Genomic DNA, 12,834 nt, shown 5'->3' with positions numbered 1-12,834 from the left:
ATAGAACATTAAATGGGGATGTGAAGGTTTGGGGGGGTTTTGCCTTTGAAATATTCCTCTAAAATCAATGAGCTCCATCAAGTGCTGGCTTTGCAGACCCCATCCCCTGCTCTCAGTCTGGCTTTCAGCACATAGAATCACGGAATCATGGAATTGTCTGGGCTGGAAGGGACCTCAGAGATCCTCAAGTCCAACCCTTGATCCACTCCCCCCGTGGTTCCCAGCCCATGGCACTCAGTGCCACATCCAGGCTCTTTGGAAATAGCTCCAGACACGGAGAATCCACCCCTTCCCTGGGCAGCCCATTCCAATGCCTGATCACCCTCTCCAGAAAGAAATTCTTTCCAATCTCCAACCTAAACCTCCCCTGGCACAACTTGAGACCATGGCCTCTTGTCTTGCTGAGAGTTGCCTGGGAAAAGAGACCAACCCCCCCCTGGCTCCAACCTCCTTTCAGGGAGTTGCAGAGAGTGAGGAGGTCTCCCCTGAGCCTCCTCTTCTCCAGCCTCAACACCCCCAGCTCCCTCAGCCTCTCCTCACAGCATCTCTGCTGGATCCCTTCCCCAGCCCACTTGCCTCCTTTGGACCTGCTCCAGCACCTCAAGCTCCTTCCTGAGGGGCTGAGGGGCCCAGAACTGGACACAGGACTCAAGCTGTGGCCTCCCCAGAGCTGAGCACAGGGGCAGAATCCCTTCCCTGGACCTGCTGGCCACGCTCTTCCTCAGCCAGCCCAGGATGCCATTGGCCTTCTTGGCCACCTGGGCACACTGCTGCCTCCTCTTCAGCTTCCTGCCAATCCCAGCTCCCTTTCTGCCACTCTGTGCCCAGCCTGGAGCTCCCCATGGGGTTCTTGTCTTGAACCTCATCCCCTTGGGATCAGCCCAACTCTCCAGTCTCTCCAGGTCCCTCTGCAGAGCCCTCCTGCCTTCCAGCTGATCTCCACCCCATGCCCCAAAAGTGGGGTTGCTGTTGGTGAAAGAAGGGTGAGGATGCTGGAGGAGGTTATGAGGTGATGGGAATGGCAAAGGAAAAGCAGCTTTGTCTTTTCCTACCTGTCAGTTTTGTCCTCTCTGTCTGCAGCAGCCTCTTCACTCAGTATCAAACAGTGACAGCAAAATTCAGGCACCAGCAACTATCATGTGTTAGTTGTCCTGCCCTGCAAAGGTCACAGCACACCTGAGAAACCTTGAGCCTTCTTCAGGATGAGCTTGGAGGCTCCTTGTCAAGCCAGCAGAGCTGTCTTCTTCTCTTCCCAGCCTCACGTGGACACTTGAAAGCAAATTTACAAAAAGCACTTGGGCCCTGATCTGCAGAGCTGTTCAGGGACTGACGTTTGGGATGTAAACAGCCCCAGAGTGGCTTGGCTCCATTTTCTGTGGAAAGTGGGTCACTGGGAATAAGGGGTTTAGCTTTAGTGTCATCTGAGGAGAGGACTGAAATAATGTGCAGCCATGTGTCACTTGAACACGTTAAGGCTGAGAGGAAAACTCAACGGGTGTTTTGGGACTCCTGAGCTGCTGCTGTGCATGCAGTGGGGTAATTTTTAAGACACTGATGGATGGAGATGGTGAGTGTTTAGAAACCTCTGGGGTCCTCTGGCTTGATCACGTGCAGGCAAGGAATATATAGCAGTGACAATTTCTGTAATGGTGTAAAAATGTTAGTACAGTTTGGATCTGGGATTGTGCTGAGCCCATCAGCATGGGAGCATTTAGAGCCTGAAATGCTCAGAGGGCTGGGAAGCCAGGCTGAGGGATTGGGGTTGTTCAGCCTGGAGAAGAGGAGGCTCCCAGGGGAGCTCAGAGCAACCTTCCAATATCTGAAGGGGCTCCAAGAAAGCTGGGGGAGGGCTTTGGACACAGGGGGGGTAGGGAGAGGAGAAGGGAAATGGGTTAAAAGTTGGAGAGAAAGGGGAGATTGAGGTTGGAGATGGGAAAGAAATTCTGGAATTTGAGGGTGGGGAGAGCCTGGAACAGGTTGAGAGAGTTGGGGGTGTTCAGTCTGGAGGAGAGGAGAGGAGCCCTTGGAGAAGGGAGAAGGAGAAGGTTCAGGGGAGCCCTTGGAGCATCTTCCAGTGCCTGAAGGGGCTCCAGGAAAGATGGGGAGGGACTTTGGACAAGGGCCTGGAGGGGTGGGATGAGGGGAAAGGGTTTCAAGAGGAAAGAGAGGAGATTTAGGTGAGATTTTAGGAAGAAATTCTTGAATTTAAGGGTGGGGAGCCCCTGTGCCAGGTTGCCCAAGGAAGCTGTGGCTGCCCCATCCCTGGCAGTGTCTCAGCCCAGGTTGGATGGGGCTTGGAGCACCCTGGGCTGTGGGAGGGGTCCCTGCCCATGCAGGGGTTGGAACTGGAGGAGCTTTTGGGTCCCTTCCAACCCAAACCATTCAATTCTAAAACTCTCCTAGGAGGGATGTTCTTCAGATGTAGAAACAATAAGGTTCTCACTTGATAACCCTGATGAGCAGGGAACACTATTTATCCACCCATCTGATTTGTCTTCTCCTCCCCTTCTGCACACACACTCACTGAGGAAGGTGAAAAAGAGAATGTTGCTGTTGAAACTTGTGTGGTTTCTACCAACAAGCTTCCCAAAGAAACTTCACTCAGCTGAAGGACAGTCCTTAATCGTACTGCTCCTGTGCAGAAGGTAGAGATCAGGAAATTCAGGTCAAGTCTCCTGGTTTCTTGTGGGTGAATCTGTAGGCTCCTTGCTCAGAGGGCTGGGGAAAAACTGTGTGGTGAGAATCCCAGGTCTGAGCTTCAGGATCTTCTCCCAAGGAACAAGTGAGAGGACAAGGGAATGGCCTCAAGTGTCACCAGGGGAGGTTTAGGTTGGATATTAGGAACAATTTCTCCCTGGAAAGGGTTGTCATTCCCTGTCCCAGGCTGTCCAGGGCAGTGGTGGAGTCCCCATCATTCCTGGAGGGATTTCCAAGCCCTGGAGCTGTGGTGCTGAGGCCATGGGGCAGTGGTGGCCTTGGCAGTGCTGGGTTCAGGGTTGGACTGGATGATCTGAAAGGTTTTTTCCAACCAGTAAAATTCTGTATTTCTATGACTTGGTCCTGTTCAATCTTACATCTCATCCTTCTTCAAGTGGATACAGCTCTGAAGGGAGTCTGGAGCTAAGAACCTTGCTGGAAACAGTGTCCAAGTGAGAAGTGGGACAACTGCTGTGGGTTTGGAAGTGTACTTGAGAGTGTTCCTGCTCTGTCTTTTACACCCTGAGTGCAGCCATAGGAGAACAAGGGAGTTAGTACCAAAAGTTGAGGACTCTTAGAAAAATATTGGGCAGATTCCTGGAAGAAAAGTCCTTTGTCTGGTTCACAGGGAACCTGAGCCACAGGTTGAAGCCTAGAAGAAGATTCTTAGGGGGTGTCACTACCTCCATCCCCTTTCCTGATGCTCCTCTCATTGGTGACAGAGTCCTGGGTCTTGTGTTTGGTGCCATCACTGTGTCCCTACCCCTCTCTAACTTAGTGGAGGTCTGAAGGTCAAGATCCCACCCGATGTGGGGAAGTTGCTGTGGGGTTTGTGGACCAAACCCACTGAGTATTTGTGGAGCCCATGCTGGAAGGTTTGCAGCTTGTGTAGCCAGGAACATTTGATCTTCAGTAATAACAAAAAAAAGGTGGTTTGCCATTTTCTGAGAATAAAGGTGATGTTTGGTGGCTGTCAGGCTTTTTGGTGGAAGCTGTGCAAGTAGCACTGGGGGCTCCTTGTTTGAGCTGTGTCAGCTTGGGGTGAAGTCTTTTAAGTGTGATTGTTCTGATCTGTTCCCTCTGTGGTTTTGTTTGATTTTTTGCAGCTTTTCCGACGTGTGGCAGCTGCCTTGCCTGGAATGGAAAGCACACAAGACAAAAGTAGAGAAGACAGTATCCTTTCTTTCTGCTGCCAAGAAAATGCAGGCCCTGAGTAACAAGGATGAAGAAGGAGAGAGAGAGAAACATCTCTCTTGCAGCCCTTGGTCAGCTTATGGACATCCCAAAAAGAGGCCTGAGGAGGGGGGATGGGGGCAAGGAACCTTGGGGGCTTTAACCTTGGGCTTTTGAGCTTCCTTGAAATTGAGGAAGAAGCCTTGGTGAGTTAGAAAGCTGGGATTAGGAGTTGTTAAAGAGAGGGGATGGTTAGAGCAGTGTAAAAGTGAGGACAACTGAAGGGAAGATAATAGGAAGGTCCTGAAGGGTGCAGTCAAAACAGGTCCAGAAGGATTCTTTGCTTGGTGTTTGAGCAGGTTGGATGTGGAGAGGGAGGAGGAGATCATGGAGCAGGAGAAAACAGCTGAAAAGGGTACTAAAAAAATCCCCTCTGTGGTTCTTGCAGAATCCTAGAGTGCCCTAGGGTGGAAGGAACCTCTGTAGGTCCCTTCTCCAACCCTCCTGCTCAAAGCAGGGCTACTTCCAAAAATCCAGAATTCTCAGAGAAACTTCTGAAATCTCCTGGGATGGAGATTCCATAACTCCCAGGACAACCTGGTACAGTGCTGGAGCTCAGCCAGCTCTGGGCAGACATCTGAGTGGTGTCAGGGACTCCACTGAAGGGATCCTCCTTGGAGAAGGGAAAGGAGGTGGTGTGAGGGATGGAAAAGGGATAAAGCTTCGTGCCCAGTGAGCAATATGGCAAAATCTGAATTGTTTTCCTGCCCATCTGGGGGTGCTGGGGGGAGGAGAAGGTCAAGCCCATGGATGTGCTTTTGTTGGGTGTGACAAAGCTGTAGAAGTGGTGGAAATTCTGTGATACCAGAGCCAGTTCTTTACTGCTCCACCTGAATTCCTGTTTCTGGTGGCTTGGATTGAGAGAGGAAAGGTAAAGGTGGAACAAGGGTGCTGGATGGGAAGGGGAGAAGGGGAAAAAGAGTGGGGGAAGAACCACGTTGGGTACTTCCAGCTGGAAGCAAAGAGGGGTTGCATTGAACCTGGATGGAAAGAGTTTGAAGATGTTGAAGTGGTTGAGATGTTGGGTTTTTTGGGGTTTTTTTTGAGAAGAGGAACTTTTTCAGGCTTGTCAGGATCAGGCAAGGGGGAAATGGAGGAGAAATGGTCCTTGAGAGGAAGGATGAGGCAGGGACTGAAACTCCATCTCCTGTAAAGCAGCCCCAGGGAAAGGAGGATTTGGGAAGCTGTGGATTGCAGCTGCTGAGGCACCAGCTTTGTGTGCTAGGGGCTTGATTGATCAAAAATATTTTGTTCTGCAGGTCACTCAAAGGTTAATTAATGAGCAACCAGCTTCATTAATGAGAGGGCAGTGGCAGAGAGTCTGCAGGCACTGCCTGATGGGTTTTTCCCTATCAGGGAGTTTGATCACAGGTCTCTAAATGGGGGTGGAATCAGGATGCTTTGAATTGGACTTCCTGCAGGCAGCAGATAGCAGAAATTGAATATGATTGTCTCCCAGATGGCTGTGGATTAATGGGGGGTGATTTTCCACAGGCTTTTTTTTTTTTTTTTCCCCCCCAGAACATGGAGGGTTGAAGGATCTTGAAGTGGTTGTGCTCAGTGATGAAGTTGTGGCTCGAGGTTTAGATCAGTGAAGCAAAAGGATCAAATACTTGGGTTGAGTTATTGGCCTTTTTGTTCTTCTTTTTCTGTGTTTTCTCCTCTGTTAAAAGCAGCTAAAGAAAGAAAGAAAGGAATGGGGAGCACCATCTGTCTGACCTGTTTGCTTCTGTGTTGGCTGATAAGAGAACTGCTTGAGACTCAGGTTTGGGGATTTAGTGTCCAAAGCTCCTACAAAGGCAGCAGCTGATCACAGGCAGGTTCTGAGCAGCTCTCCAGCCACCTCTTGTTCTCCTCAGCTGCCACTCTGAGGGGTGAGTTCAGGCACCCCTTACCCAGACCTAAAGAGCTGCTCCTGCCTGCCCCCCAAAAATAAAAAGATGAGGATGGAGTAAGAGGGAGGCACTTGGCACTGAAGTGTAGAAGCAAACACTTCTGCCATGGGTTCCTCCAGGTTCCTGCTGGCCTTAGAACTTACTACTTTGAGGTAAAACCCCTCCTGGGTGCCCACCAGCTGGAGGTCCTACTGGAAAACTGGAATCCTGGCTTGTATCAGCACTGGTGTGGCCACCAGCAGGAGCAGGGCAGGGATTGTCCCCCTGGGGTGAGCACTGGGGAGGCTGCACCTGAAATCCTGGGGTCAGTTTTGGGTCCCTCCTGACAAGAAGGACATTGAGAGGCTGGAGTGTGTCCAGAGAAGGGGAATGGAGCTGGGGAAGGGTCTGGAGCAGAAATCTGAGCAGGAGCAGCTGAAGGAGCTGGGGGTGTTCAGCCTGGAGAAAAGGAGGAGGAGGGGAGAACTTCTGGATCTCTGCAACTCCCTGAGAGGAGGTTGGAGTGAGGACAGGTCAGGCTCTGCTCCCAAGGAACAAGTGACAGAACAAGGGGAAATGGCCTCAAGTTGCCCAGGAGAGGTTTAGGTTGGATACTGGGAACAATTCCTTCCTGGAAAGGGTTGTCAGAGCCTGGCCCAGGCTGTGCAGTGGTGGAGTCCCCATCCCTGGTGATGTCCCACAAGGTGACACACAAGGTGAGTCGCATAACCTGGGACAATAAAGATTGCTCTGCATCTTCCCAGGGATATTGAAGGGATTATTATGGGATCAGAGGATGGCTGAGGTTGGAGGGATCTCTGGAGATCTTGAAGGGCCTGGGGGTGTTGATCCTGGAGCAAAGGAGGCTGAGGGGAGAACTTCTGGATCTCTGCAATTCCCTGAGAGGAGGTTGGAGTGAGGAGGGGTTGGGCTCTGCTCCCAAGTATACAAATGGTAGGATGAGGAGATGGCTTCAAGTTGCACCAGGAGAAGTTTTAATTGGATATTGGAAACAATTTCTCCCTGGAAAGTGTTGTCATTCCCTGTCCCAGGCTGCCCAGGGCAGTGGTGGAGTCCCCATCATTCCTGGAGGGATTTCCAGGCCCTGGAGCTGTGGTGCTGAGGCCATGGGGCAGTGGTGGCCTTGGCAGTGCTGGGTTCAGGGTTGGACTGGATGATCAGGAACAGTGTGGCCAGCAGGTCCAGGGAAGGGATTCTGCCCCTGTGCTCAGCTCTGGGGAGGCCACAGCTTGAGTCCTGTGTCCAGTTCTGGGCCCCTCAGCCCCTCAGGAAGGAGCTTGAGGTGCTGGAGCAGGTCCAAAGGAGGCAAGTGGGCTGGTGAAGGGATCCAGCAGAGATGCTGTGAGGAGAGGCTGAGGGAGCTGGGGGTGTTGAGGCTGGAGAAGAGGAGGCTCAGGGGAGAGCTCATCACTCTCTGCAACTCCCTGAAAGGAGGTTGGAGCCAGGGGGGGGTTGCTCTCTTTTCCCAGGCAACTCTCAGCAAGACAAGAGGCCATGGTCTCAAGTTGTGCCAGGGGAGGTTTAGGTTGGAGATTGGAAAGAATTTCTTTCTGGAGAGGGTGATCAGGCATTGGAATGGGCTGCCCAGGGAAGGGGTGGATTCTCCGTGTCTGGAGATATTTCCAAAGAGCCTGGATGTGGCACTGAGTGCCATGGGCTGGGAACCACGGGGGGAGTGGATCAAGGGTTGGACTTGAGGATCTCTGAGCTCCCTTCTAACCCGAATGGTTCTGTGATTCTCAAGAAGGGGCTGCTGAGAAATCTCTTAGTGCCTGGAGTGACAGGACAGGGGCTGGGGGAGTGGAACTAAAAGAGGGGATGAGATACAAGGAAGGAAATTTTTACAAGGAGGGTGCTGAAACACTGACCCAGGTTGTCCAGAGAGGTGGGAGATGTCCCATCCCTGGGAACATTCCAGGTTGGGATGGAGCTCTGAGCAGCTGAAGGTGTCCCTGAAGGGGATGAACTGTCAAGATCCCTTCCTGCCCAGACGCTTCTCTGGTTCTCTGAGCTGGTTTGAAGGTGGGGTTTTGGTTCTTTGGGGTTTTTTGCTTTTGTTTTTGTTTTTTACTTGTTTTTGGGGGGTTTTTTGGGGGGGTTTTAGTTTGGTTTTTTTGGGTTTTGTTTTTGCTTTGGTTTTGGGTTGGTTTTTTGGGATGTTTTTTTGGGTTGGTTTTTTGGTTTGTTTTTTTGGTTTGGTTTTTTTCTTGTAGTTTTTTGTTTTGGTTTTGGGGTTTTTTTTGGTTTTTGGTTTGGTTTTTGGTTTTGGTGTTTTGGTTTTTTGGTTTGGTTTTTTGGTTTGGTTTTTTGGTTTTGTTTGGTTTTTTGTTTTGGACTTTGTTTGGATTTTTTGTTTTGGTTTTTTGGTTTTTTGTTTTGGTTTTTGTTTGTTTTCTTGGTTTTTGGTTTGTATTATTTTGTTTGTATTATTTTGTTTTTTATTTTTTTCCTTGTTTTTTGTGTTTTGTTTTTTGTGTTTTGTTTCTTGTTTTTTGATGGGTTTTTGGTTTTTTGTTTTTTGTTTTGTTTTTCTTTTTTTTTTTTTATTTCAGTTTTGGTTTTTTTTTTCTTGTTTCTTGTTTTGTTTTTTGTTCTGTTTTGCTTTTTCTTTTATTGTCTCTCTGTCTCCTTGCTGAACAACACCCCTCAAGGACCTCAGTGGCAAACACAGACCTTCCAGCCCCCTTCCCACCTTCCCCCCCCTCTCCTTGCCCAGGGAGAGCCCCAGTTGGATTTCTCTGTTTCCCTTAACTCCTTCCTCCCAGTGATTGACATAAAACTGGAAAAGCCTCAGGAGCAGCCTGTCAGTGAAGGAGGCTGTTCCTGCTAATCCCACCTGGCTCCAACCTTCCTCCAGAACATCACTGCTTCCCCTCCCTTTCCTCTTCATTGACTGCAGTGTGAATATTTGGCTTGATCCTTCCCCTTTCAGTAATAACATATTGCAGCTCATCATTGCTGGCTGTCTCGTGGAGATGATCTCTTTAGCTTCACAAGCACACACACACACACACACAGAGAAAAAATGTCAGTGTCTTCATTATTTATAAGAAAAAAAAAAAAAAAACCCAAAATATTCCAGTGTATTCTAGTTATAACTTTAAAAAAAAAAAAAAAAAAAAAAAGGAAAAAAAATAGGTACAGTTTCTTAATATTCATTCCTTTTTTTTTTTCTTTATGATGCTGCACTTTGAAATGATGGAAACTGAGGAAGTTTGGGATGGGGTTTAGGGGAGAAGTGACACTTTGCAGATCTTGGGTTTCTCTGAGCAGCCTGGGAAGTGACTGGAGAGCAGGGAGAGGAGGTGGCAGAATGCTGAGGGTTAAATCCTTATAATAATTAATAATAATAATAATAATAATAAAGAAATTAAACCCAAGCTCTTGATGTTTGAAGCAGAGGGAGTCTTGGCCCCTAACTGGGGGGGTTTTGACACCACAAAAGCAAAGGCAACCTAGACAGTTTTTCCAAGAGGCCCCAAAGAACTAAGCCAGGGTTTTTGTGAGAGGGTTGAGTGGGTTCTGGAGGGTTTTTTTCTTTTTGGAGGGGAGGAAAGGAAAAGGCTGGGTGTGTTGTTGGCAAAAGGGAAGCAGGGAAATAACATTTAAAGTGCACGATGAGTTTTAAGAGCATCTTAATTATTTTTTTTTCTTCCTTTTTACATAGAACACCAAATGAAGTTAAATTATTACTGCCCAAGAGATGGGAACAGAACCTTTCAGCTGGTTGGAGGAGAAAGCATTTTGCTGCTTTGTTGGTTGTGGGGTTTATTATTATTTTTGTTTTGTTTTGATTTTTAGGGGAAATACCAAGTGAATTCAGGACTGGCATTAAGTCAAACCTGCTGAAGTGGATTGAAACCTTTAAAGTTTGGCAGAAAAGAGGCAAAGAGCAGCTGGATTTCCCAGGGGAGAACTCACAGGCCAGTTGGCAGCTGGGAGAGAGGGGGGGAGAGGTGGAAGGGGGAAAAATCACAGCCCCTTCCCCCAACATTGGTGGACTGGGGAAGGAGTGTTGGCTTTGATCACACAGAAATCTAGTTGAGAGATCTTAGAGAGCTGAATAGAATGGAAACTTAATGATTATGCAGAATTATGCCTTTATTTTTTAGCTTTTTGTTTTTTATTTTATGTTCAGTCTTCCAAGTTGGTTTAGTTCGGTTCACCAGACCTGTAGAGTTTGGTTAAACACCAAGTCATTTAGTTTTCTATTTAATTAGGCTGACAGTTAACCTTTTTTTTTTTCTTTGATATTTATTTCTTGGCTTCATTTTTTTTTTACTATTTTCAGTAATTTGAAGGGGGGAGGGGGATGGGATGATGTATATTTTTGCTGAGGTTTAGAGCTTTGCTGATGTTACGAGACGTAGCTAGCCAAGAAACACAGACTGGAAACACCACACACTAGAAGTGCACCCTTTTCATCTTTACTCTAGTCATTGTGAAGTTGCTGTGTAAGTTAAATAAACACAACTGTAAATACATTTGTTTGCTGGGAGAATATGGCTGAGTTACAGTGCAGGGAGGAATCCTGGAGTCTGCCTTGCCATTGTGACTTCAAATTGCAAGCAAAAAGACTCAGGCTCCTCCTTTTTTTTTGGGTCTCTTCTGCCCCCTCTCCTTCCATCTCAAAATAACCCAACTGAGGAAGAGAAAATCATCCTCACCACTACTTTTCACCAGGAAAAATGGGCCTAAAAGCTTTGGAATTCAGCATTCCTGACTCTGTGCCCTGCCCTGGGTTGATAGCAACTCTGAAAGGCAGAATGAGATGTAAAAGTGCTTTTATAATGCAATATTAAAGGCAAGATGGTTTTTTTTGTTTTGTTTTTTTTTTTCTTTGACGTGGCATGTCTTGAAAATAAACATCAATGATATGTGACAAAGGATCATTCTTTATTTAAAAGTAACTCTTGGGGGGAAGGAAACCTGGCTGCTTTTCCTGTATTGTACTGTTCTTAACTGTTTAAAAAAAGGTTCATCTTGCTGCTTCTTTTTGGGTTTGGTTTGTTGGCTTTATTTTTTTCCTCTCCTTTTGCTTCTTCACGCAGCTTAGGTTGGTCACCATTTGGCTGTTTTCCACAAGCATGGATATTTTCTTTTTACCTCTGGTAGTAACCAAATCCCAACCTTTTTCCATAGCACTTTGAGCACCGGGTTTGTAAGGAGCTGGCTTAGAAGGAGCCACTTCTGATGGACCAGCAGCTCCAGGCACTTCTAGTGGAAGCTGCTTTTTGGGGAGCAGCTGCAATCCTGGGAGCAGGTTTGTTCAGTGGGCCTATTGGAAATTTCTCTGGAAAAAAAATAATGGAAAAAGTGGCTGCAGGAAGGAGGAGAAGTTCTCAGCTCTTTGATACTTTTCCTCCAGGAGGGCCCTGAGGTCTGCTCAACCCAGTCAGCTCTGTTTAAACCCATGTCCTTGCTGATGGTCAGTGCTTAACAGGACTCAATCCTGCCCTAAACCCACTTTTCCAGAGAAGAGACACTTTCAATTTAAGCACAGGAACCACACAGTCTTAAATTTAATTTATTTATTTGGTTTTCTTTTGCACCATAACTCTTGGCACCCATCGGTCTTATCAGGGTTTAGCTTTTAGTTTTCCTCCATCAACCTGGCCAGTAGAACCATGGCAACATTTCATTTTTTTTTTCTGCTTAAAAAAAATGACTTATTTTAATTTTAAATGATGATTTTGTAAACAGTGAAAGCTTCTGCTCTGTTTCTTTTCTCCTCCCCACTCCAGCTTGGTCGTTGTACAGTAACATTTGCGCAGCTATTCCATGAACTCACTTTTTGTCTCGAGTACAAGTAGTTGAACAAATTGTATAAGGGGGAAAAAAAAAAAAAAAAAGGTTCCTTTTCTTCATGTTGGAATGTCACTGGTACCTCAGCTCTGTTTGAGAATATGAAACAACAACAACAAAAGAAATCCTTAGCGCTTGAACTAAATAAATAATGTCTCATTGGAAAGCTCTTGGCTCTCTTCTCTAAGTATTGTCCTTCAGGTGCTTGGGGGTGCAGGCTTCTTGTTGCTGCTTTGGGGGTTTGAAGTGCTGCAGGTGGCTTTATTTTTAAGGTTTTGGGGTTGTTGTGGGTTTGGGGTTTTTTTTGGATGGTGGAGTTTGGGGTTTGCTGCCCCTCTGGTTCTCTGCGGTGTCTCCGCGTTGCTCCCAACACTTGTTCTCAGCAATGGGTGAGATGGAGGATGGGCACAGAGGAGTGGGACCTCTGCCTGCTGCAATTCCACCTTTCTGCTCCTTTCTTCTCTCAAAATCCAGCTCTTTCCTCCCTTCCCTTTCTCAGAGGTGATTCGGGTGCATCCTGCACGGCTCCGGCGTCCCTGGGTGATCCAAACCCCCCTGCCCTGAGGAGGATCCTGCTGCAGCCTCCACCCTGCTGGAGATGGCAGACGAGGACTTTCCAGGATGGGGAGGTGAGTACCAGTGCCAGACACTCCTTGGCAGAGTTTTCCATGTTGGATCTTCCAGGGAAATTCAGTGGTTTGGGGCTGGTGGCACCAGCAGCCTCTTGGTGTGTGGTCAAGTTTTTCTTTTCATCATTAAGTTGGGTGTTAAACTTGACCAGGAAGAAAATAGGAACTTTTTGTGCTGGATTTAGTGATTTGGGAACAGCCAGGTGGGATCAGGTCACTGGAAGAGCCATTTGTCACTGGGAGGAGCTCCTGTTCTTGCCTTTGGTACCTCCCCATCCTATCCTGGGTTGGAGCCCACCCAGGGAGCAGCCCAAGGGCTTGAGGGAATTGGAAGGAAAATCACCTCTCAAAAGTGGGATTAGGATCAATCTTTGGGAAGGAGCTGAACTTATTATCAGTGAGTGGTGTTCCTCAGGTAGGACCCAAACATTTTGGGTCTCCATCCCTCCTCCTTGCTCTCCATGGCTGCTGAATTCCCTCAAGGATGCTGCTGGGGGCTGAAACCCCAAATGTTGATACCTCCCTTTCCCAGCTGGAAAAAGGGGATGGGTGAAACTGGGGAGAAGGGGATGGAT

The 12,834-nt window shown here is 47.8% G+C and overlaps 1 protein-coding gene across 2 annotated transcripts in view; it reads left to right on the top strand.

Annotated features, from left to right (window-relative positions):
• RAB6A (RAB6A, member RAS oncogene family) overlaps positions 1-11,796 on the top strand; it is an 80,859-nt gene extending 69,063 nt beyond the window's left edge. For both annotated transcript variants that reach the window (XM_030447626.1, XM_030447618.1), the window contains exons 7-8: positions 3,804-3,870; positions 8,591-11,796. In XM_030447626.1, coding sequence (XP_030303486.1) covers positions 3,804-3,870; positions 8,591-8,655 — 132 coding nt within the window. In that variant the 3' untranslated portion in view covers positions 8,656-11,796. The remainder of the gene's footprint in view (positions 1-3,803; positions 3,871-8,590) is intronic.
• The last annotated feature ends 1,038 nt before the right edge of the window (positions 11,797-12,834 follow it).

Source organism: Calypte anna, chromosome 1, assembly GCF_003957555.1.
Source record: "Calypte anna isolate BGI_N300 chromosome 1, bCalAnn1_v1.p, whole genome shotgun sequence".
Lineage (NCBI taxonomy): Eukaryota > Metazoa > Chordata > Aves > Apodiformes > Trochilidae > Calypte > Calypte anna.
The sequence above is the reverse complement of the archived record's forward strand: the minus strand, read 5'-3'. Positions and strand labels throughout refer to the sequence as shown.